Consider the following 22146-nt stretch of genomic DNA (forward strand, 5'->3'; position numbering starts at 1 on the left):
ACATGATGCCAGTAACCCTGTGGAGACAAACTCGCACCTCGTTCTGGCCAGATGAAAGAATGCGTAGCCACGTGGCTACTCAAGCGCTAGCTGCCTGTGTCAGTGCTTAGCTAAGCTGCCAAGCCACCAAGCCTTTGACACAGTTTGCTCTCACTCTTTTCAGCAAATGTTTAGCCTGGTCCATATCGGGCTAAGCTAATGATGACTCAAAGGAGGACTAGGGCGCTCACTCCCCCTGAACTACAGACATTAAAATGAAGGCCAGGAAACACAAACAGACCTGCCTAATTGGACCTCAGAACCACTGAAGCCGAGCAACTAAGCAAACCTCCCTGAAATGAGTAAGTGGAGGTCAGGACACAGACTGACCAGTTGAGAAACAAGACCAATAAGGAAGATAACCACAATCCGGAAGGCTAAATTGATCATGGCTAGTGTGGAATAGGGATTGAAAAAGGCTATTTGACCACTACAAAGTCAACGTGATTATGATTTTAGAGCTACATTTTTTTATCATGCAGTTATGTCCCAATTTAAGCTGTTTTGTATCTATATAATATTGGACAAAGTAAAGACATTTTGTATTGGGTGTCAGACTAATGTAATGTATTTGTATATTGTAACTTTGAGCCTATGTAAGTACATTCCACACACAATCAGTGTCATACTGTAAGGAACATATACTTGCCCTGTCTTGCTATAATGTCCTAAAGGTGCAAAATGTGTTTTGTGACACATACTTAGGTCACTTGTGTTTGTCATAGATCAATGAACATGTTCTCATGATATCATAAGACTGTATATGACATTACTTCCCATCTGGCTGTCTCCCATACTGAACAGACATTGCACACTTTTCATAATGTTCATTATTTGTATGTTCAAAATGACATACAGCTTTTTGTTTTAGTAATATGACATTTACCTACAGTACATATCATTCCAAGAATGTGTTGTTTTGCATACATGGTATGGCATTTGTTTGTGGTTTTTATCTGAGTGGGAGGTTCTGGCTTGCCAGCTAGGCTGGTTGTGGCCGTACATATTAAGTGGTTCCCCCGAAGAGCAAGAAGGGATCAAATGACACTGTTCTACTGTCTGAAGAAGGAGGACAACAGCAATTCCATCGCTTCAACATTGGAGGAAACTGTAGGGAGGCTCAGGGATTACAGCCTCCCATCATTTCATATGAGGAACACATTGAAAATGGCGGAAAATACTGGTGGCAAACAATTCATGTTTGTCACCTGGTTCTACTCCCCGAGTGCTTTATTTCCTTATCAGCTGCTCGCAGTTTCTCCACCAGCTGCATTGTTTTCACCTGGCCTCTGAGAATCTGAGGCTCCAGACACCCCGCGCTGAGCCCACGTTCACATAGCCCGCAGGCTTGGAGCAGCAGCAAAACCATTACTGTTTTCTCTTCAGCCCCTCTGTGGTTCACAAGGTAGTACCACAGTCAGAACCTTAAGGGAGACTTGTCTGTGAGACAGAGGTCTCCCAGGCCACGGGTGGGTGGATTCTGATGGACAGTAGATCACGTTCTACTTTCTAATGTAGAGGAAGTCTACAAGAGGTCAAAGGTCAGAGAGGTCTTCAAGTCCTTGATATGCTATCCCAATAATGTAGTTCAGTACCACTGTGTGTTATACAATACCGGTAATACTTTACAATGAGCTAATGTAGTAGTTAACATGAGTACATTATCTTATGGAAAATAAGAAACAGATTATAAAAAACAAAACAAAATAAACAAACATGAGTAAAGGATCAATAGATACATTGACAACATTTATAATAACTTAATAATTACAATGCATTGATAGTTAACAAATACATTAATACATGTTTTTTATTAACAAATGCACTGCACAGCACATTGTACTTTAGGGTGTCATAACTTGGTTAAAACTCCTCAGTTAAAAGGCTATGGACCAGTGTGCATATTATGGGACTTGGTTTTCACTAATCCAGTATGATTATGAGCTAACCTTTTGTACATGCACATGTGTGCTTGTGCATCAATGCAGCCTTGTGTCTTTCCCTGTCCTCTGGAGCACCTCCTCCAATTTTCTCCCCTGCCTCCTCCTCACCAAAGACAAGGCACCTACAGTGCCTTGCGAAAGTATTCGGCCCCCTTGAACTTTGCGACCTTTTGCCACATTTCAGGCTTCAAACATAAAGATATAAAACTGTATTTTTTTTGTGAAGAATCAACAACAAGTGGGACACAATCATGAAGTGGAACGACATTTATTGGATATTTCAAACTTTTTTAATAAATCAAAAACTGAAAAATTGGCCGTGCAAAATTATTCAGCCCCTTTACTTTCAGTGCAGCAAACTCTCTCCAGAAGTTCAGTGAGGATCTCTGAATGATCCAATGTTGACCTAAATGACTAATGATGATAAATACAATCCACCTGTGTGTAATCAAGTCTCCGTATAAATGCACCTGCACTGTGATAGTCTCAGAGGTCCGTTAAAAGCGCAGAGAGCATCATGAAGAACAAGGAACACACCAGGCAGGTCCGAGATACTGTTGTGAAGAAGTTTAAAGCCGGATTTGGATACAAAAATATTTCCCAAGCTTTAAACATCCCAAGGAGCACTGTGCAAGCGATAATATTGAAATGGAAGGAGTATCAGACCACTGCAAATCTACCAAGACCTGGCCGTCCCTCTAAACTTTCAGCTCATACAAGGAGAAGACTGATCAGAGATGCAGCCAAGAGGCCCATGATCACTCTGGATGAACTGCAGAGATCTACAGCTGAGGTGGGAGACTCTGTCCATAGGACAACAATCAGTCTTTTGCACAAATCTGGCCTTTATGGAAGAGTGGCAAGAAGAAAGCCATTTCTTAAAGATATCCATAAAAAGTGTCGTTTAAAGTTTGCCACAAGCCACCTGGGAGACACACCAAACATGTGGAAGAAGGTGCTCTGATCAGATGAAACCAAAATTGAACTTTTTGGCAACAATGCAAGACGTTATGTTTGGCGTAAAAGCAACACAGCTCATCACCCTGAACACACCATCCCCACTGTCAAACATGGTGGTGGCAGCATCATGGTTTGGGCCTGCTTTTCTTCAGCAGGGACAGGGAAGATGGTTAAATTTGATGGGAAGATGGATGGAGCCAAATAGAGGACCATTCTGGAAGAAAACCTGATGGAGTCTGCAAAAGACCTGAGACTGGGACAGAGATTTGTCTTCCAACAAGACAATGATCCAAAACATAAAGCAAAATCTACAATGGAATGGTTAAAAAATAAACATATCCAGGTGTTAGAATGGCCAAGTCAAAGTCCAGACCTGAATCCAATCGAGAATCTGTGGAAAGAACTGAAAACTGCTGTTCACAAATGCTCTCCATCCAACCTCACTGAGCTCCGGCTGTTTTGCAAGGAGGAATGGGAAAAAATGTCAGTCTCTCGATGTGCAAAACTGATAGAGACATACCCCAAGCGACTTACAGCTGTAATTGCAGCAAAAGGTGGCGCTACAAAGTATTAACTTGAGGGGGCTGAATAATTTTGCACGCCCAATTTTTCAGTTTTTGATTTGTTAAAAAAGTTTGAAATATCCAATAAATGTCGTTCCACTTCATGATTGTGTCCCACTTGTTGTTGATTCTTCACAAAAAAATACAGTTTTATATCTTTATGTTTGAAGCCTGAAATGTGGCAAAAGGTTGCAAAGTTCAAGGGGGCCGAATACTTTCGCAAGGCACTGTATCTGATTGATTCCACAGCTGTGAATTAAGGTTTAACAGAGAAGTCTAATTAGGTTTGACAGTGGACAAAAGAAGACCAAAATGGCAGTGGTGTAAAGTACGTAAGTAAAAATACTTGAAAGTACTACTTAAGTCGTATTTGGGGGTATCTGTACTTGACTTTAATATCTGTAATTTTTACAACTTTTACTTCTATACATTCCTAAAGAAAATAATATACTTTTTACTCCATACATTTTCCCTGACACCCAAAAGTATTCGTTACTTTTTGAAAATGGTCCAATACAGGAAAATGGTCCAATACACACACTTACTGTATCAAGAGAACATCCCTGTTCATCCTTACTGACTCAGATATGGCAGACTCACTAAACACACATTCTTCTTTTGTCAATTATGTCTGAGTGTTGGAGTGTGCCCCTGGCTATCTGCAAATAAAATAAAAACAAGACAATTGTGCCGTCGAGTTTGCTTAATATAGGGAATTTGAAATGATTTATGGTTTTACTTTATATTTATTTAAAACCAAATGCTTTTAGACTTTTACTCAAGTAGTATTTACTGGATGGCTTTCACTTTTACTTGAGTAATTTTCTATTAAGGTATCTTTACTTTTACTCAAGTATGACAATTGGCTACTTTTTCCACCCGCTGCAAAATGGCAGGAACATATGGTGCAGGCTGGGCAATTAGTATCTGGAAACATGGGCCAGACATTATAAAGATGAGGGAGAAGGGGATGCAGTCTGGTTCTTTGTCTAAACAGCTTGTGTTCTTAAAGTCAGAAAGGGATATCTGTGACTTACTTGGCATGACAATGTACCAACATAATATAGTGTATTTTTTAAATGATGCACCAGGGAAGAGCGCTATGATGATTCCCAGATCCGTTGGAGCCATGTGTAAAATGGAAATGAAAGTGGAGGATGGTAGAGGCGGAAAGTATTGAGAGTGGAGAAGGCTAGTGGTTGAAAGTATTGAGAGTGGAGAAGGCTAGTGGTTGAAAGTATTGAGAGAGGAGAAGGCTAGTGGTTGAAAGTATTGAGAGTGGAGAAGGCTAGTGGTTGAAAATATTGAGAGTATAGAATGGTAAAGGCAAAAAATATTAAGAGTGGAGAATGGTATAGAGGCTGAAACTATTGAGCGTGGAGAATGGTAGAGGCTGAAACTATGGAAAATCTATAATGGTAAAGACTTCAATATATTTAGAGTGAAGAATGCTAGAGGCTAAAAATATTAAGAGTGGAGAACGGTAGAGGCTGAAAATATTGAGAGTGGAGAATGGTAGAGGCTGAATATATTGAGTAAGGGATTCTTTAAAAAAACACAAACACTTTTTTGCACTGTGAATTGTACTGTGGCACCAAGAAATGAGATATTTTGATTGATAGAATTTCGCCCATCATTCTCGCCAAACTTCACATAAGGCTATTGGGCCGGGAGAAGTGAGATGAATGCTATATCTCTTCCTCAGACCCCTCTTTCTCTCTCACACTTCCCCCTTTAGGCTATTTGGGTCAAGCCTTTCAAGAGTACAATTAAATATTTATATTAGTTCAAGATTGGCAGCAAACACCATTTGATATGTGGGCAGCTTTCAGACTGTTTCATGAGCACTGGAGACTGGAGTTTCTTTTTCAGTGGTGGAGGGCAGAGAAGATTGGATGGTCAGGGTGAGTGTTTGTGCTCTGCTCTCTGACTACTCTTCTCTGTTTATTCCTACTACCCTTGCAAAATGCATGATCGTTTCCTGTGGTAACACGCGCGCGCGCGCACACACACACACACACACACACACACACACACACACACACACACACACACACACACACACACACACACACACACACACACACACACACACACACACACACACACACACACACACACACACACACTGAGTGAGTCAGAGAGATGCAGATAGTCATTCTATACCAGTAGCTCTGTGTCCACTGTCACCACCTCTGTCACTTTGGGAAGCTCTGTGGTCTGGGTCTTGATGTAACACCGCTGCTGTTTGGCGAACCAGATCCCTGTGATTCCCTTTGAGGGAAAAAAGAGAGAAGGAATAATAATTATCATTATTTCATCTGTGATGTGGAACAGCTAAGCGCCAGGGCGATATCATTTTTCAACCCGTATCTATGGTCTCTTGAAGAAAAATCTAAGCTCTTAACAACTAAGAGAAGTTAGAATCTAATGAGTGTGCAAAGGGGCTTTCCATCCTCTTTATCTTCTTTAATTTTGTAGTAAATCACAGTTCAAAGACAGCTCGGCACCTACAAAACAAACCTTTTAGAAGAGACTGTGAGTAAAGAACGAGGGGTTCTTCCTAACTAAACAATACTTCATAGAGGGATGTCTCCAGCAGGAGAGTCAAGCGACATGTCAGAGGGCAAAGCAGCAGTTGCACCCCAAATCCCACCCTATTCCTTATTATGTACAGTGCACTACCTTTGACCAGGGCCTATAGTAATGCACTATATAGGGAATAGGGTGTGATTTGGAATGCATCAGGTGTCTCTACGGAGGCTGCCCCAGCTGAATTAGTCAGTCATAGGTCCCTGTCACTCTCTTAATCTGTTCAGCCAAGTGAAGAGCCACTCCCTTCAGCGCCATTGACGATCCTCCACTGTGTGGAATTCAGGGTCTTTTCAATTTGACGACCAGAGAAAGCCTATTTCAACAAAGCAGACATATCTGTTAATTGTCTTTCTGTGTGCCATTCTCTGTTCGACAAAGTAGTTCTGCCGGTATAAGTCTGAAACCCCAGGAAAGCATATCAGATTGTCTGCCGTCTCTAGGGCTACCATATATCAGATTGTCTGGCGTCTCTAGGGCTACCATATATCAGATTGTCTGCCGTCTCTAGGGCTACCATATATCAGATTGTCTGCTGTCTCTAGGGCTACCATAGAATAACATAGAGTCATCAGCATATGACAATAGACTGCTGGATCTTTACCGGCAACGCCTGCCTTCACATTGTATCACGATAAGTGGTAGCATGAAAATGGACTTGATTCAATCAGAATTGAATTGCATCTAAATGGCACAGAGCTCTGATGCATTTCTGACATCTTCTTTAAATCAGTGTTAACTAAGTAATACAGACACTTTTCTCCACTTGTCTCTAGACGCCACACATGACTACACGATATGAAGCAACACCTGTTATAATCTCCTCGCCATAATCCCCCTGTCATAATCCTGTCATAATCCCCCTGTCATAATCCCCTTGTGTATAGTTTCATCTGCGAGGGGGAAAAACAAGGCAATAATAGCCTGCGACACAAAAGCATAATGTTTATGCCTGACTTTATTGTGATGAGCCTGTTTAATTTACTGTAATGGCGAGTGCCGCTACAGAGAGAGGGAAAGGACATTCTCGTGATGAGATGCAATGATTACCGGGATTGGTCAACCAGAAAATGAAGAAAAGACACATCATTACGGGGATAAGAAATGGGAAAAAGATGCGGGCTTATAAAACCACGTCAAAATACCGGCTCGCTATTCTCCCCAATTAAACATGCTACACATACACCAACAGCTTTGAGCTTTCCAACTGAACAATGATTTGATTGGAGGGCCTGTTGCATCGCCATTGCATAGAAAGGTTAGGGGATGCTGTACCAATCAATCAATCATCAATCATACATGGATTTTGTATTGTTGATATGTGGTAGTAGAGTAGTGGCCTGAGGAAACACACTTAACGTGTTGTGAAAAGTGTTATAAAATGTAATACCATGTAATACTTTAAATAGGATATAACTGCCTTAATGTTGCTGGACTAGTGGGGATCCTTAATACATACAAATACATTGTCACTTGGGCTCTATATTCCCGTGTCTTCCTGCGTCTGTTGAGTGTAGGTGACGTGTTGAGGAAACAAACATGGAAGCTCAGGATGCTCATTCTACTTTTATTTAAATAATTATAAAAATTATTAAACTCAAACTCTCCCCTCAGCTCTTCTGAAAGCTGAACCCTTGGCATTAAATATGAAAAACAAAAAAATATGTTTTAAGTGAGAATAGACTCTGAATGGTCTGAAGGCAAGAAATTAACATGAGCACCACAGTGCCTATTCCACACATTCCACTCTAACACTTACTTCAGTAGCTATGTTGGTATTGTACTTCAAACTTTGTGTTGGAAGGTTTATGATTCAAACCTTCTCAAACAGTCTAATTCATACTCTTAGAGAAGGTGCTTCCACAATAATATGATTTGTACTGTATACAAGGTAAACTATTGGATTCTTCACACACCACAGTAAGACATTAACATTATGCTACCTTTCATTATTTTTTGGATTAAATGAAAGTAAGCTTTGCTTTTATACTTACAATATTATCAGGCTTGATTGAGCTGGTTTGTCTTGTAGTAATGTACCTGTATTTCCTTAAACCTTTATTTTAGCAATACATGTCATTGGGGAACAAATATCATAATAACATCATTTTTTGGTCAGTAGGTGCTCAACATAACAACAGGTGGTGGTGTGTGGGACACAGTAGCTCAGATAGATAGAGCCTGTCTGCATTCCTGATGTCTGTAACTGTTATCTTACGTGTAATATGGACATAAGTTCAGAACCTCCTCCTGTGGTCATTTACAATAAACACCTGCTACTCCCTGCGCTTGGAACCAGCTCTCTGTCTCCCATCATGTTCATTATAGAATACCTCACCAAAAACGACAGATTCAGTGGAGCTGCAGCTACGTCTAGCCCGACAGGAGAAACAAATTGATGAACTCTGCGAACCTCCTTCGCCAGTCCATTCCTGCTTCACCGATATCAATTGCCACAGCCTCCTCTCGTTCATCTTGCCCCATATCCATGCCTAATAAATACAATGGCTCCCCAGGGAAATGTCAAGGATTTCTCATGCAGTGTAACCTGTACATAGACCATCCCCCCGCTGACTTCACCTCTGACAAAGACAGGGTGGACTTCGTCATCTCCCTACTCACAGGCAAAGCTCTGGAGTGGGTCACAACCCTATGGGCTGCTCAAAGTGCTGATCTGTCCTCTGAATCAGGTGTTTGACCATTCAGTTTCAGGTCGTCACACCGGGGACCTGTTATGTGAGCTATGACAGGGCCGTCACTCCACCACTGAGTATGCCCTGGAGTTCTGCACCTTGGCTGCTGGCAGTGGATGGAGTGAACCAGCTCTCCTTACAGTCTACCGGAGGGGTCTTAATTGGGAGTTACAGACCGAACTGGCCTGCAGAGGATATTTAACGGACCTCAACCAATACATCTGGACGTCCATATCCATTGGCAACCTACTGGTGGACCGCAGACCTATACAGTCGACCATGGCCTGCGAGTCTTCCAGGCCCATGCAACTCGGCCGTGCCCCTCTCACGCCTGCCGAGAGACATCGGAGGTTACGTGAAAACCTGTGCCTCTATTGTGGAGAGTAACCACCTACTCAATAGCTGTCCGTTTTGCCCCCCACGAAGGGGTGACCACAACCCCTCCACTCCTGCCCGGGTAAGCACCTCTACGTTTTTGAATATTACCAAAAGGCAGTTCGGTATCCCGGCTCTTCTTTCTGCTGATGGGGTCATTCAGTTTGTCGAGGGACTAGTGGACTCGGGGGTCGAAGGTAATTTCATTTACGAACAATTGGCACAACAGTTAAGAGTCAAACTAATCCCCGTTAAGCCTCCCCTTAGGATTAATGCACTGGATGGACAAACTCTCGGAACTGGTCATGTGACTCGCATGACCAAAAGTATCACCCTTCAGATTGGCCTCCTTCACTCTGAGGTCATTCAGTTAATGGTGTTGTCTTTGCCTAAATAACCCCTAATCCTCGGTCACCCCTGGCTAAGCCTTTACGACCCTGCCATCTCCTGGCAGCAAGGGGAACTGCTGTCACGGTCTCCCACCTGTTTTAAGAACTGCTTCAATCTACCCTGTTGAGCCACCTCTATAGAAGGATCGGAGGTTGCCGTTCCAACACACATCCCACCTGTATATGCCCAGTTCCAGAGTGTCTTCAGCGAGAAAAAGACATCCATTCTGCCAACTCATTGCCCGGAGGACTGCGCGATTGACCTCCTTCCTGAGTCATCGCCCCCTAAGGGTCAGATCTACCCCTTGTCCATTCCAGAGAATGAGGCTATGGATTCATCTGTCCATCCAAGTCTCTGGCTGCATCCAGTTTCTTTTTTTGTAAAAAAAAGGATGGTAGTCTCCATCCCTGCATAGATTACTGACCTCTCAATAACCTTACCAGCAATAATTGATTCCCTCTTCCTCTGATTCCGTCCGTACTAGAACAAGTTGGACAGGCTACCATCTACTCCAAACTCGACCTACGTAGTGCTTACAACCTGGTCAGTATACGAAGTAGGGATGAGTGGAAGACGGCGTTCATCACTGCCAGGCGTCATTACGAATACCTGGTTATTACCTACGGTCTCACCAATGCTCTCGCAGTCTTCCAGTCCTTCATGAATGAAGTTTTCCAGCACATGATCAATCAGTTCCTCATCGTGTACATTGATGATATCTTGATCTACCCTGACTCCCATTGCAGAACATGTACAGCATGTGTAACAGGTCCTCCAATGACTACAGGACCACCATCTGTATGTCAAGGCTGAGAAGAGCGCCTTTCACTTTACCACAGTAACCTTCCTAGGTTTTGTGTTGACACCAGGAGGGGTTAATATGGATAAGGCAAAGTCACGACCATGCTTAACTGGCCCAAACCTACCACTGTAAAGGAACTACAACGTTTCCTAGGATTTCCAACTACTACCGCAAGGTTAATCCGAAACTGCAGCAGCACAACCACTCCTCTCTCAGCGCTCACCAGTCAAAAAAACAGTACCATCCAATGGACCGACACTGCCCTTACTGCTTTTGAGACCTTTAAACTCCTCTTCACCTCTGCACCCATCCTTAGGCAGCCAAATCCTACCCTTCCCCTTTTTCTGGAGGTTGATGCAGCCGAGGTCGGTGTAGGAGCGGTTCTCTCTCAGCGGGTAGGGCCACCTCCCAAATTACACCCATGTGGATTATTTTCCAAGAAAATGTCACCTGCTGAGAGGAACTATGATGTCAAGAACCGAGAGCTCCTCGCCATTAAGCTGACTATCAAAGAATGGCGCCACTGGTTAATTAAGAGGGAACTAATCACCCATTCCTTGTCCTTACCGACCACTGCAATTTGGAGTACTTAAGACGTGCTAAGAGTCTCAACCCCAGACATGCTCGCTGGGCACTCTTAATCACCCGTTTCAACTTCACTGTCACCTATCTGCCTGGCAAGAAAAACGTGGCTGATTCCTTATCCCATCTATTTGACTCCCCTTCCTCTAACCCAGCTCCTGAGCCCATCCTGCCACTGTCTTGTGTCGCAGGACCCATACAGTGGGATGTCCAATCATCCGTCCAAGAGGCCCTACAACATGACCCAGCACCTCCCGACACCCCTGCAAGCAAGACCTACGTTCCGGCGTCCATCAGACCCCAACTAATGCAGTGGTGCCATACCTCTCTGAGTTCTGGCCATCCCAGGATCACCCAGACCACGAAGCAACTGACACACAAGTTCTGATGGTCATAAGTAACAGCAGATGTCCAAGATTACATTATTTTCTGTCCTGTCTGTGCATGGGCAGAGAGCCCTTGCCAACTACCTACCGGTAAGCTTGAGCCTTTCCTACACCACACAGATCACGGTCCCACATCGCCATGGATTTCTTCACTAATCTGCTAGACTCTTCGGGCTTCACTATTATTTTAGTGGTAGTGGACCGGTTTTCCAAGATGCAGACTCATCACCCTTCCGCATCTACCTAATGCCATGGAAATGGCCGAGTGCATGTTCCAATAGGTGTTTTGTCTGTATGGGATCCCGGAAGTTCGTCTCCACCAACTGGGGGTCTCCATCAGCCTATCCTCCAGATACCATCCGAGTGAAGTCGCTATCTAGCCTGGGTCGAATACGCACAGAACCCCCTGGTGCATTCCTTACTCCATCTCACTCCTTTGCAGTGTGTCCTCTGATACCAACCCCCCGTGTTCCCTTGGGAGACAGTGCCCGGAACTGTGCCTGCCGTCGATGAGTGGTTTCGGCAGAATGAGCAGGTTTGGGAGACTCCACATGGGCACCCACTTAAAGTTTCCCTCTCTCAGAAACGGTTCACTGACCGGTGTTGCTCCACTCTTCCACCCTGGGCAACGTGTGTGGCTCTCTACCCGGGATATTCGGCTTTGTGACCCCTGCAAAAGTTCAGTCCCCGGTTCATTGGTCCCTTCAAAATAACACACCGCATCAATTCTGTCACCTACCGTCTCCAAGCCATTCCCGTATCTTCTCATCCTTCCATGTGTCCCTTCTCAAGCCTGTGAGGTACAGCCCTCTCCATCCTCCAGTGGCGCACCCCCTCCTTGACTCCAAGCGCCTGGGTGGTCGCATTCACTACCTGGTGGATTAGGAATGGTACAGACCCAAAGAATGACCCGCCCAGGACATCCTCGACCCACCTTAACCGTCCTGACTGCCCAGCTCCATGTCCCCGGGGGAGGCCCCCTGCTCAGCTACTTAGGCCCTCAAAAGCCGCCCGTGGGAGGGGGGGGGGGGGGGGGGGGGGGGGGTTACTGTAACGTCTGCTTCCAACTCACACTCTCAAACACATAGATCCCCTGAATGCAACTCACTCTCCAGATCCCAATCACCAGAATTCTGATCACCTGTTCACACACCTGTATGTCATTATCACACACTATTTAGTTCAGTTCTTTGCACCCCATCATTGTGGGGTATTGTTTGTTTTATGATACACTTCTATTCGGAGCTCTGTTTTCCCGTAATTGAATCCTCCCGTGTTTGATAGTTTTTGCCTGCCTCACTAAGAACGCCTTTTGCCTATTCTCTGTCTGTACCTTAGCCTATAAGATTTCCTCTTATCAACCTATTGCCTGATCTCCCGGACGACTTTACTAGACTTTCCCCAGGCTGTACTGTTGCCTTTTTGGACCCCCTGTGTATGACCTTCTGCCTGCCCCTGGACCCAGCCACCTGCCTCCTCCTGTGTATGACCTTCTGCCTGCCCCTGGACCCAGCTACCTGCCTCCTCCTGTGTATGACCTTCTGCCTGCCCCTGGACCCAGCTACCTGCCTCCTCCTGTGTATGACCTTCTGCCTGCCCCTGGACCCAGCTACCTGCCTCCTCCTGTGTATGACCTTCTGCCTGCCCCTGGACCCAGCTACCTGCCTCCTCCTGTGGTCCTTTACAATAAACACCTGCTGCGCCCTGTGCTTGAAACCACCGTGGTTTATTACATGATTATGCAACATTATTATCAACATTATAATACAGTTTAACACGTGCTCTCCTTGTGAACCCTCACAATGTTGTGGGTTTTATTGGTTTATTTATTGATAAGACCCCAGCTCATAATCCTACTGATCATTGCTCAAAGCAAATTGGTGAGAGCAAGGAAACAAAGACTGAAGCAAATATTTACTATGCGATTAAACAATGCAGCTGGCTAGATGACTACAGGAGTGTGAAATATGGATGAGCTGTTCTCAATGGAATGGTTCTGAAATATTCTCTCTCGCCAAGGCGAGGTTTGACCGTGAATATAGTATAGTCATTCATCTCGGTGGAAACGACTTGGGACGAACAAATGGGACAGCCCTGGTGTGTCAGATACGAGCTGATTTGGAGGTAGTCATACGAATGTTCACTGGGACAACGGTGGTCTACTCTGACATTACACAGTGGAGGAGTTGGATGTTCTTGTGGGAGGAGGACATCAACAAGTGCATAGAGATGGCTCAGTGCTCACATGATACTGTATATGCCTATACTTATAACCACTAGGCTAATAATAAATCACATATTTTTTAATGGTATATCAAGCAGAATATCACATTGTTCAAAATATGCCTAAATTGGTAATGCGTATATGTGGGCAAATTACAGACTTTTCAAACATTATAGGCAAATAGCTACTGTGCCAAGCGATTTAGAGTTGTTTAACGGGAGTGATGAGGGTGTGGATATAATGATAATGTAAATCATTATACTGCATGATTCTGTGCAAAATTACTATCACATTATTCAAAATATCGGAATATCGGAAAAAAAGGTTATTCATGGCAACATATTAGGCAAGAATTAAGCGTAGGCAAAGTGATCGTGCCGGGGGTACAACATTTGATGCACAGTCACATTCACTGTAGTTGTCTGAAGCGTGCTATAAATTGCACAGCTGGCGATGCCTCATTGTGATTGGTTATTCCCCGTAATTTGCAACAAGTCAATGAGTGTCATCACTATTTTTCTTTTGCAGTACCTCAAACTGTCGTGATTACCAGCTGAGATAAACTATTCTGAGTTGATTTTACAACTGGCTCAACGTTTATTGGCAGTTTTTTTTTAACATCATCCTAAAACCTAGGCTGCATTCCAAACACTTAACAGACACACCCTCTCCCCTCAGTCCTCAAATTAAGTGGACACTTCTGATTATGTTTCATGACATCTGATGAGTTTACACTTGCAGGGCAAGGGGCGAGGGAGGAAGGAATTCATTTTAAATGGACCGCCCTTGCCTAGCTACTTCTGAAGAAGGAAAATGTTTTATTATTTCCAAAAGCTAACCAAACAAAAACATAATTATTGTTAGGAGACATGTTTGTGCATTAGTAGCAGAATTGAAACTTATTTACATTCGTTTTTACTTACACTTGTATGTTGACTCCATATTGACGTGACACAACTTCTTCAGGCTCGGGTCCTTTATTCAGAATTTTCACCTGACTGATGTGCCCAAAGTAAACTGCCTGTCACTCAGGCCCAGAAGCCAGGATATGCATATAATTGATATCATTGGATAGAAAACACTTTGAAGTTTGTATAAATGGTACAAATAAGGTATTAGACTATAACACAATTGATATGGTAGCCCGAAAATCTGAAGAAAAACCAACCAGAATTATTTTTTATTTAATTTTTTAGATCCCATACTCTTTCAATGGAAACTATGGGTCTTTTGTAATTCCAGCTCCCAGATTGCAATTCCTATGGCTTCCAGTAGATGTCAACAGTCTTTTTTCAAAGTTTCAGGCTTGTTTCTTCCGAAATGAGGAAGAATTTTGAGTTTTGGCACCGGGAGTCACAGTTGGGAATCAGTCTGTGGGCGCGCGAGGAAGTAAACGCGCACAGGCAGATTTTACTTTTCTATTGAACATACTTCTTTCCGCATGAAATATTATAGTTTATTTACATTTTAGGGTACCTGAGGATTATATGGAAATGTAGTTTGACTTGTTTTAACAAAGTTTAGTGGTATCTTTTTGGATTCCTTTGTCTACATGTTGAACGAGTGGATTACTGAAATCGATGGCGCCAACTAAACAGACTTTTTGGGATATAAAGAAGGATTTTAACTAACAAAACGACCATTCATGTTGTAGCTGGGACCCTTGGGATTGCAAACAGAGCAAGATTGAATTCAAAAAGTAAGTGATGAATAATTATTTAACCTCGATTTTATGAAGCCTGTGCTGGTTGAAAAATATGTTGATGTGGGGCGCCGTACTCAAACAATCGCATGGTAAGCTTTCACTGTAAAGTCTATTGTAAATCGGACGAAGCAGTTAGATTAACAAGGATTTAAGCTTTTAACCGATATAAGATACTTGTATGTTCATAAATGTTAAATATTACGATTATTTATTTGAATTGCGTGCCCTCCAATTTCACCAGATGTTGTGTAGCCATAATAATTTAATTAATAATTATAATTAATGAATAATTAATAATAATTTATTTTGTCTTAAAACTGGTTATAACAGGATTCCTAGGACCTTTTTTGAGACGCTTTGTGGATACGCTTCCCTGGTCACTCCTCCGTTCAAGCAAGATGCATGCAGTAGTACACACCACCTGCCACTTGCCTGCCTCTCCAGGCAATTTAAAGAGCCACCTAAGACATTAACATAAGTGTGTGTGTCATTTAATCACATAGTTAATCAAGTTAGCAAGCATTTCCATTTCTTTTGAGTGCACGCTGCTGCAATTTGATCTCTTAACATTATGTTATTTTTTGACTGCATGCTGCTGCATCCTGATCTCATACAATTTTGTATTATTCTGTACAGAATCTGAAACACTGCATTTAGTATGATATGTTACGTTTCATATTGTATGTATTCAGTTGTGGGTGTCCATCATCCATTTCACATGATATGTTACGAATTGCAATTCGTACAATATGTCATGAATTTCAAATATGTATGATATGTTATGAATTCCAAATTGTTGTGGATAACCTTGGCTAGGTGGCTTATTCTAATGTTAGCTAGGTGGCTAAAGATATATAGGCTAGGGGTTACGTTTAAGGTTAGGAGTTATGTTAAATGGTTAACGTTAGGGTAAGGGTTAGCTAACATGCTAAGTAGTTGCAAAGTAGCTAAAAAGTAGTTAGTAGTTGCAAAGCTGGTAATTAGCTAAAATGCTAAAGTTGTCCATGATGAGATTGGAACAGTCAAACTTTGGGTTACTAGACATTCATGTTTTATGCCCATCCTTTCACCCCAACCAACCACTCTCGTTTTTACCTTATTAAGTAGCTTTCTGTATTAGGTAACCATACCAAACATAACATACTAATTTCAGTGTTCCAGATTTACATTTACTATGTTATGTCTAGTCTATGAGACCAGGCTGGCACACAGCATGTTGTGCAAGCAATTATTCAGATGTTGTTTTTTACCCTGGTGCAATGTTTGCAGCCCACTGACTACTTTTCAGTTGTGCATGGCGACTTCAGATTTTCTGTGAACACATTGAAAAGTAACTTGGCACGGTGTTGATCAGTCAGCACACATTTCGATTATAAGAATGACAAGACAGAAGGAGATAGAGCTGGAATTCATTCTACATGTTTGAAGCAGCGATGCTGTCAGTCGAGTCTGGTAGCTTGATTCTAGCATGCACAACTGAGGTTCTGTTAACATGCGTTTGGGGTACAACCATTTACTATATGCGGTTCATAACTAGTGGTTCATTTGTTTTCTCGGCTATGGTTTGTGTGGTCTTGGTTGTTAGTCGAGGAAATGCATCGTAGCTAACTGCAGTGTTTGTCCTGTCTGAAATCAGGCTACCTCGTCTAACTGTAGCTTAGTCTGTGCAATGGTGGTTTTAAACAACATTAACTAGCTATGTTTTGTGTAATAAAGTTTAATACATTGTGGCACATAAACTAGCCATACACCTTGGCTAATGTTACCTAGCTAGCTAACGTTAACTGGCTCTCATAGCAGCCAATGACTTTTGCTAGCTTATTTATGCATATTTGTTTGTGCTCTGATTACACGTGTCTAGATCAGAAGTTTACATATGATAACTTCAGCCTTATATGAAAATCCTTAGTGCAAAATATAGCTAGCTAGCTTTCCTCGCTTGTTGGTTAGTTACCTAGCCAACGTAAGCTCTCGTGACTGGTTGAACTTTTCATTAGCTACCTAGCTAATCAAAACAAAACCCCTTTCATTGTCTAGCTGTCTTTATTTGCCTGTTCATTAGCTAGCCACTGGACTTTGTAAAAGCAAGGTAACGTTAGCTACCTAGTTAATCAAAATATCTGTTTGCATTTATTGATTAACCTCAGCTTGAATACCACCATATAGCTAGCTATATACAGTAGCCTTGGTTTGTGCTTCTCAGTAGCGGATGGAAGGCTCATGACAAGAGGCGGGGAGTGTGTTGTGTACCTCCAATCAAGTTGATTTGATTGGTGTCATATTGGCTAAAATATGATGGGTAGGGAGATTTGAATTTAACACTGAGCTTCAACCAATGCGACTATCATTGCGTCTATAATAAGCTCTGGGTCGTGTTCATTAGGGAATACAGTAGAACACGGAAAAACAAAATTAGGGTTTCTTATTGGACAAGTCCAAGTAGTTCCTTCCTCTTTCAGTCCATTTTCTTCTGTTTATTCCCGAATGGACACAATCCAGGATTCATGTCGCTGGCCGTAAACAATAAACAAGGTCATTTTTGGATATTGGAGTACCTGAGAAACAGTATGTAGTTCAACGAAAATATAAATGATTTAATGTTAAAATGTAAAGCATATTATTACAGCATAGCATAGCATCTTGATTGCATTTTTTTTTATTTCACCTTTATTTAACCAGGTAGACTGGCAGACTTGTATTTTGGTTCAAATGAAACGGGATCATTAGATTAGTCTTAGTCTAGATTTAATACAGTTGTCGAACACAAGTTTTGTATTGATGTCAAGCTCAAGGTTCTGGGAAACTGGCATTGAGGTAGGCCTACTCTAGTCTATTCTCTCGCCCCCAAGTAAATTCTACATCAATATTGGAAATGTATTCTTAAATTCTTGTGTATTTCAAAATTGTTTGAAGGTTAGTGATTGTGTAATATCATTGATTCAAAGCGTTACTGTAGTTCCAGATAGAATATTACACAAAATATGAACCACTGTTCGCGTCGAATTATTCATGAAATTACTACATTATTTTTTGTTGAGAAGAGCTTCATAAAAATACAGCAGACGTGGTGGTGGTGGCAGGTGGCAGGTGGTTGCACTGTGTGACCATAATGATTCTCATATAATAGACTGTTGAATATACTTGAAAGCCAGTTCCCTAGGTTCTTCCTGCAGCATGTTCCCTGTATTAGCCTGAAACAATAGAAAAGGGATTTCGCCTCTGGCCTTAAGCGGCATTATCTGCCCATTTCAATTCCTCATACACAGCCCTTGGGCTTAACAGAGATTGTTTTAAAGGGGGCTTTTTAATTAGTAAAGACTTGAAACATCCTTTCTTTATAAAATACATTCCAAACCCATCCCCCTCAACTTACAGTTAGTATAACTTATAATAAGGTTTGTGTTTTCCTCCACTCTTCTATTCAATTGTAATCACAATGAGGATTATCCTGCTCGCTCACTTGTTTCATAATGTAGTCTCCCGTGGCCATGCCTGGCCAAACACATCTCCTCGGTGGATTCGCTTCACTGACAGAAGTGGATCATTCAGATTGGATGGGCTGGAGGAGAAACTAGCAACGTGTGTTTGTGTGCATGTGTGTGTGTGTGTGTGCCGCGTGTGTGTTTGAGTATGAGTGAACTGAGACCTCTTGTTATTAGATATTTTGTTTTAGTCACGCCGACTAGCATGAAGCTGTAATATGGAGCTCAATGTTAAAATCAACTTGATTGGCCGTCCGGCTGTTACTGAGAACTACAAACAGTGCACTTGGAAACTATTCAGACCCCTTGACTTTTTCCCCATTTTATTACGTTAGAGCCATATTCTAAAATGGATTGAATAAAAAACAATCCTCATAAATCTACACACAATACCCCATAATGACAAAGTGAAAAATAGTTAATTTTTCGTGCAAATGTATTACAAATAAAAAACAGAAATACCTTATTTACATAAGTATTTAGACCGTTTGCTATGAGACTCGAAATTGAGCTCGTGCATGTTTTGAAGTGTTTCTACTACTTGAATGAAGTCCACTTGTGGTAAATTCAAATAATTGGAGATGATTTGGAAAGGCTGTCTACATAAGGTCCCACAGCTAACAATTTATGTCAGAGAAAAAACCAAGCCATGAGGTCGAAGGAATTGTCCGTAGAGCTCCGAGACAGGACTGTATCGAGGCACAGATCTGGGGAAGGGTACTAAAAAAAATTCTGCAGCATTGAAGGTTCGCAAGAACACAGTGGCCGCCTGCATTCTTAAATGGAAGAAGTTCAGAACCACCAAGACTCTTCCTAGAGCTGGCCGCCCGGCCAAACTGAGCAATCGGGGGAGAAGGGCCTTGGTCAGGGAGGTGACCAAGAACCTGATGGTCACTCTGACAGAGCTCCAGAGTTCCTCTGTGGAGATTGGAGAACCTTCCAGAAGGACAACCATCTCTGCAGCACTCCACTAATCAGGCCTTTATGGTAGAGCGGTGAGACGGAAGCCACTCCTCAGTAAAAGGCACATGACAGCCCGCTTGGAGTTTGCCAAAAGGCTCCTAAAGGGCTCTCATACCATGAGAAACACGATTCTCTGGTCTGATGAAACCAAGATTGAACTATTTGACTTGAATGCCAAGCATCAGGTCTGGAGGAAACCAGACACCGCTCATCAGCTGCCAATACCATCCCTACGGTGAAGCATGGTGGTGGCAGCGTCATGATGTGGGGATGTTTTTCAGCAGCAGGGATACTAGTCAGGATAGAGGGAAAGATGAACAGGGCAAAGTACAGAGAGATCCTTGATGAAAACCTGCTCCGGACCTCAGATTGGGGCGAAGGTTAACTTTTCAACAGGACAACTACCCTAAGCCCACGCCAAGACAACGCAGTAGTGGCTTCGGGACAAGTCTCTGAATGTCATTGAGTGGCCCAGCCAGAGTCCGGACTTGAACACGATCGAACATCTCTGGAGTGACCTGAAAATAGCTGTAAATCTACGCTCCCCATCCAGCCTGACTGAGTTTGAGAGGATCTGCAGAGAAGAAAGGGAGAAACTCCCCAAATACTGGTGTGCCAAGCTTGTAGCCCAAGAAGACTTGAGGCTGTAATTGCTGACAAAGGTGATTCAACAAAGTACTAAGTAAAGGGATTGCATACTTACATTGCATGGACTAAGAGCAACCAAGACCACAAGCAAACCATAGCCGAGAAAACTGTTTTGTTAAGAAACAGGAAGCTAGTTATGAACCGCATATAGTAAATGGTTGAACCCCAAATCCACAGAACCTCAGTTGTGCATGCTAGCATCAGACAACTTACCAGACTTGACTGACAGCATCATCGTTTCCACATGTGTAGCATTGTTTCCAGCTCCGGCATACTCTCTTTCCTTTATTTCATTATTGTAATCCAAATTTGTGCTGACTGATCAACACAGTTACTTTTCTGTATTTTCACAAAAAATCTGAAGTCGCCATCCACAAGTAAAAAGTAGTCAGGGGTTTCGGGTTTTCAACAAATCAACTGTTTTAGACTATTGTCTTTTTACCAAGCAAGATAAATAAACTGTCATTTTAAATGGTCTGTCAATGTTACAGGTTTTATCGTGTAATGGTTAGAGTTACCGCCTGTGGATCAGAAGATTGCGACTCCCTTCCTCCCTCCCTCCCTCCCTCCCTCCCTCCCTCCCTCCCTCCCTCCCTCCCTCCCTCCCTCCCTCCCTCCCTCCCTCCCTCCCTCCCTCCCTCCCTCCCAACACACACACACTTATTTGAATGTATTAGGTGTCTTCTAAAAGCGCCTTTGGGTTCGTGGAGTGGCAGGCAAGGGGCAGTAACTGTGGTGGTGTGTACTACTGCATGTGTCTTGCTAGAACAGAGGAGAGAGGCCTCCCGAGTGGCGTAGCAGTGCTAGCTGTGCCAATAGAGATTCTGCTTAGAATCCAGGCTCTGTCGTAGCCGACCGCGCCCGGGAGACCCATGGGGCGGTGCACAATTGGCCCAGCGTCGTGAGGGTTTGGCTGGCACGAATATCCTTTTCTCATCGCACTCTAGCGACTCCTGTGGCGGGCCGTGCGCAATGTACGCTGACACGGTCGCCAGGTGTACGGTGTTTCCTCCAACATGTTGGTGCGGCTGGCTTCCGGGTTAAGCGGGTATTATGTCAAGAAGCAGTGCGGCTCGGCTGGGTTGTGTTTCAGAGGACACACGGTTCTCGACCTTCGCCTCTCACGAGTCCGTACGGGAGTTGCAGCGATGGGACAAGACTGTAACTACCAATTGGATACCATGAAATATGAGGGAAAAATGGGGTTAAAAAACGAAAATTTAAAAAAGAACAGAGGAGAGGCCAGCTCTCAGACTCTCAAGGAAGAGGTCATTGTCCTCATCCGTGAGATGCATACCTTCTCTATGGTACTGCCCAGGGACACACTGCTTGATGGCAGGGTGGTGGATTGTGGGCATGCGCCTGTCATGGAGAAATGCAAACACCATCTGGTTGACAGGATGCCGGGCCATCTTTATGCACTTGTTGATGTCCTCCCCCCACTGGAACATCCAACTCCTCTGCTGCAAGATGTCATAGTAGACCACCATTGTTCCGGGGAACATTTGGATGACTACCGCCAAATCAACACGCATCTGACTTACTAGGGCTGTTCCCTTTGTGTGTCCCAAGTCTGTTCCACCGAGGTTAATGACTATGATGTCAGGGGGAGCAGCAGCACAGGCCCTCTGCTGGCGCAGAAATTCATCAGTTTGCCCCACTTCATTTCTAGCTATGTGACAGTAGTTAAGGGAGAGGTTGTGATGCTTTCCGACTAGTAGATCCACGAATGCCACACAGTTTTCATGTTGATGAATGAGTAAATGCCTGGAAGCCTGCAAAAAAAGTATGGGAAATGT

The 22146-nt window shown here is 43.1% G+C and overlaps 1 protein-coding gene across 1 annotated transcript in view; it reads right to left on the reverse strand.

Annotated features, from left to right (window-relative positions):
* The window catches only part of LOC139366403 (tenomodulin), a 76186-nt gene that overhangs the window by 15772 nt on the left and 38268 nt on the right, over window positions 1–22146 (reverse strand). Inside the window, exon 4 of the mRNA XM_071103851.1 lies at window positions 5672–5779. Coding sequence (XP_070959952.1) covers window positions 5672–5779 — 108 coding nt within the window. The remainder of the gene's footprint in view (window positions 1–5671; window positions 5780–22146) is intronic.

The sequence above is a fragment of the Oncorhynchus clarkii genome, chromosome 14, assembly GCF_045791955.1.
Source record: "Oncorhynchus clarkii lewisi isolate Uvic-CL-2024 chromosome 14, UVic_Ocla_1.0, whole genome shotgun sequence".
Lineage (NCBI taxonomy): Eukaryota > Metazoa > Chordata > Actinopteri > Salmoniformes > Salmonidae > Oncorhynchus > Oncorhynchus clarkii.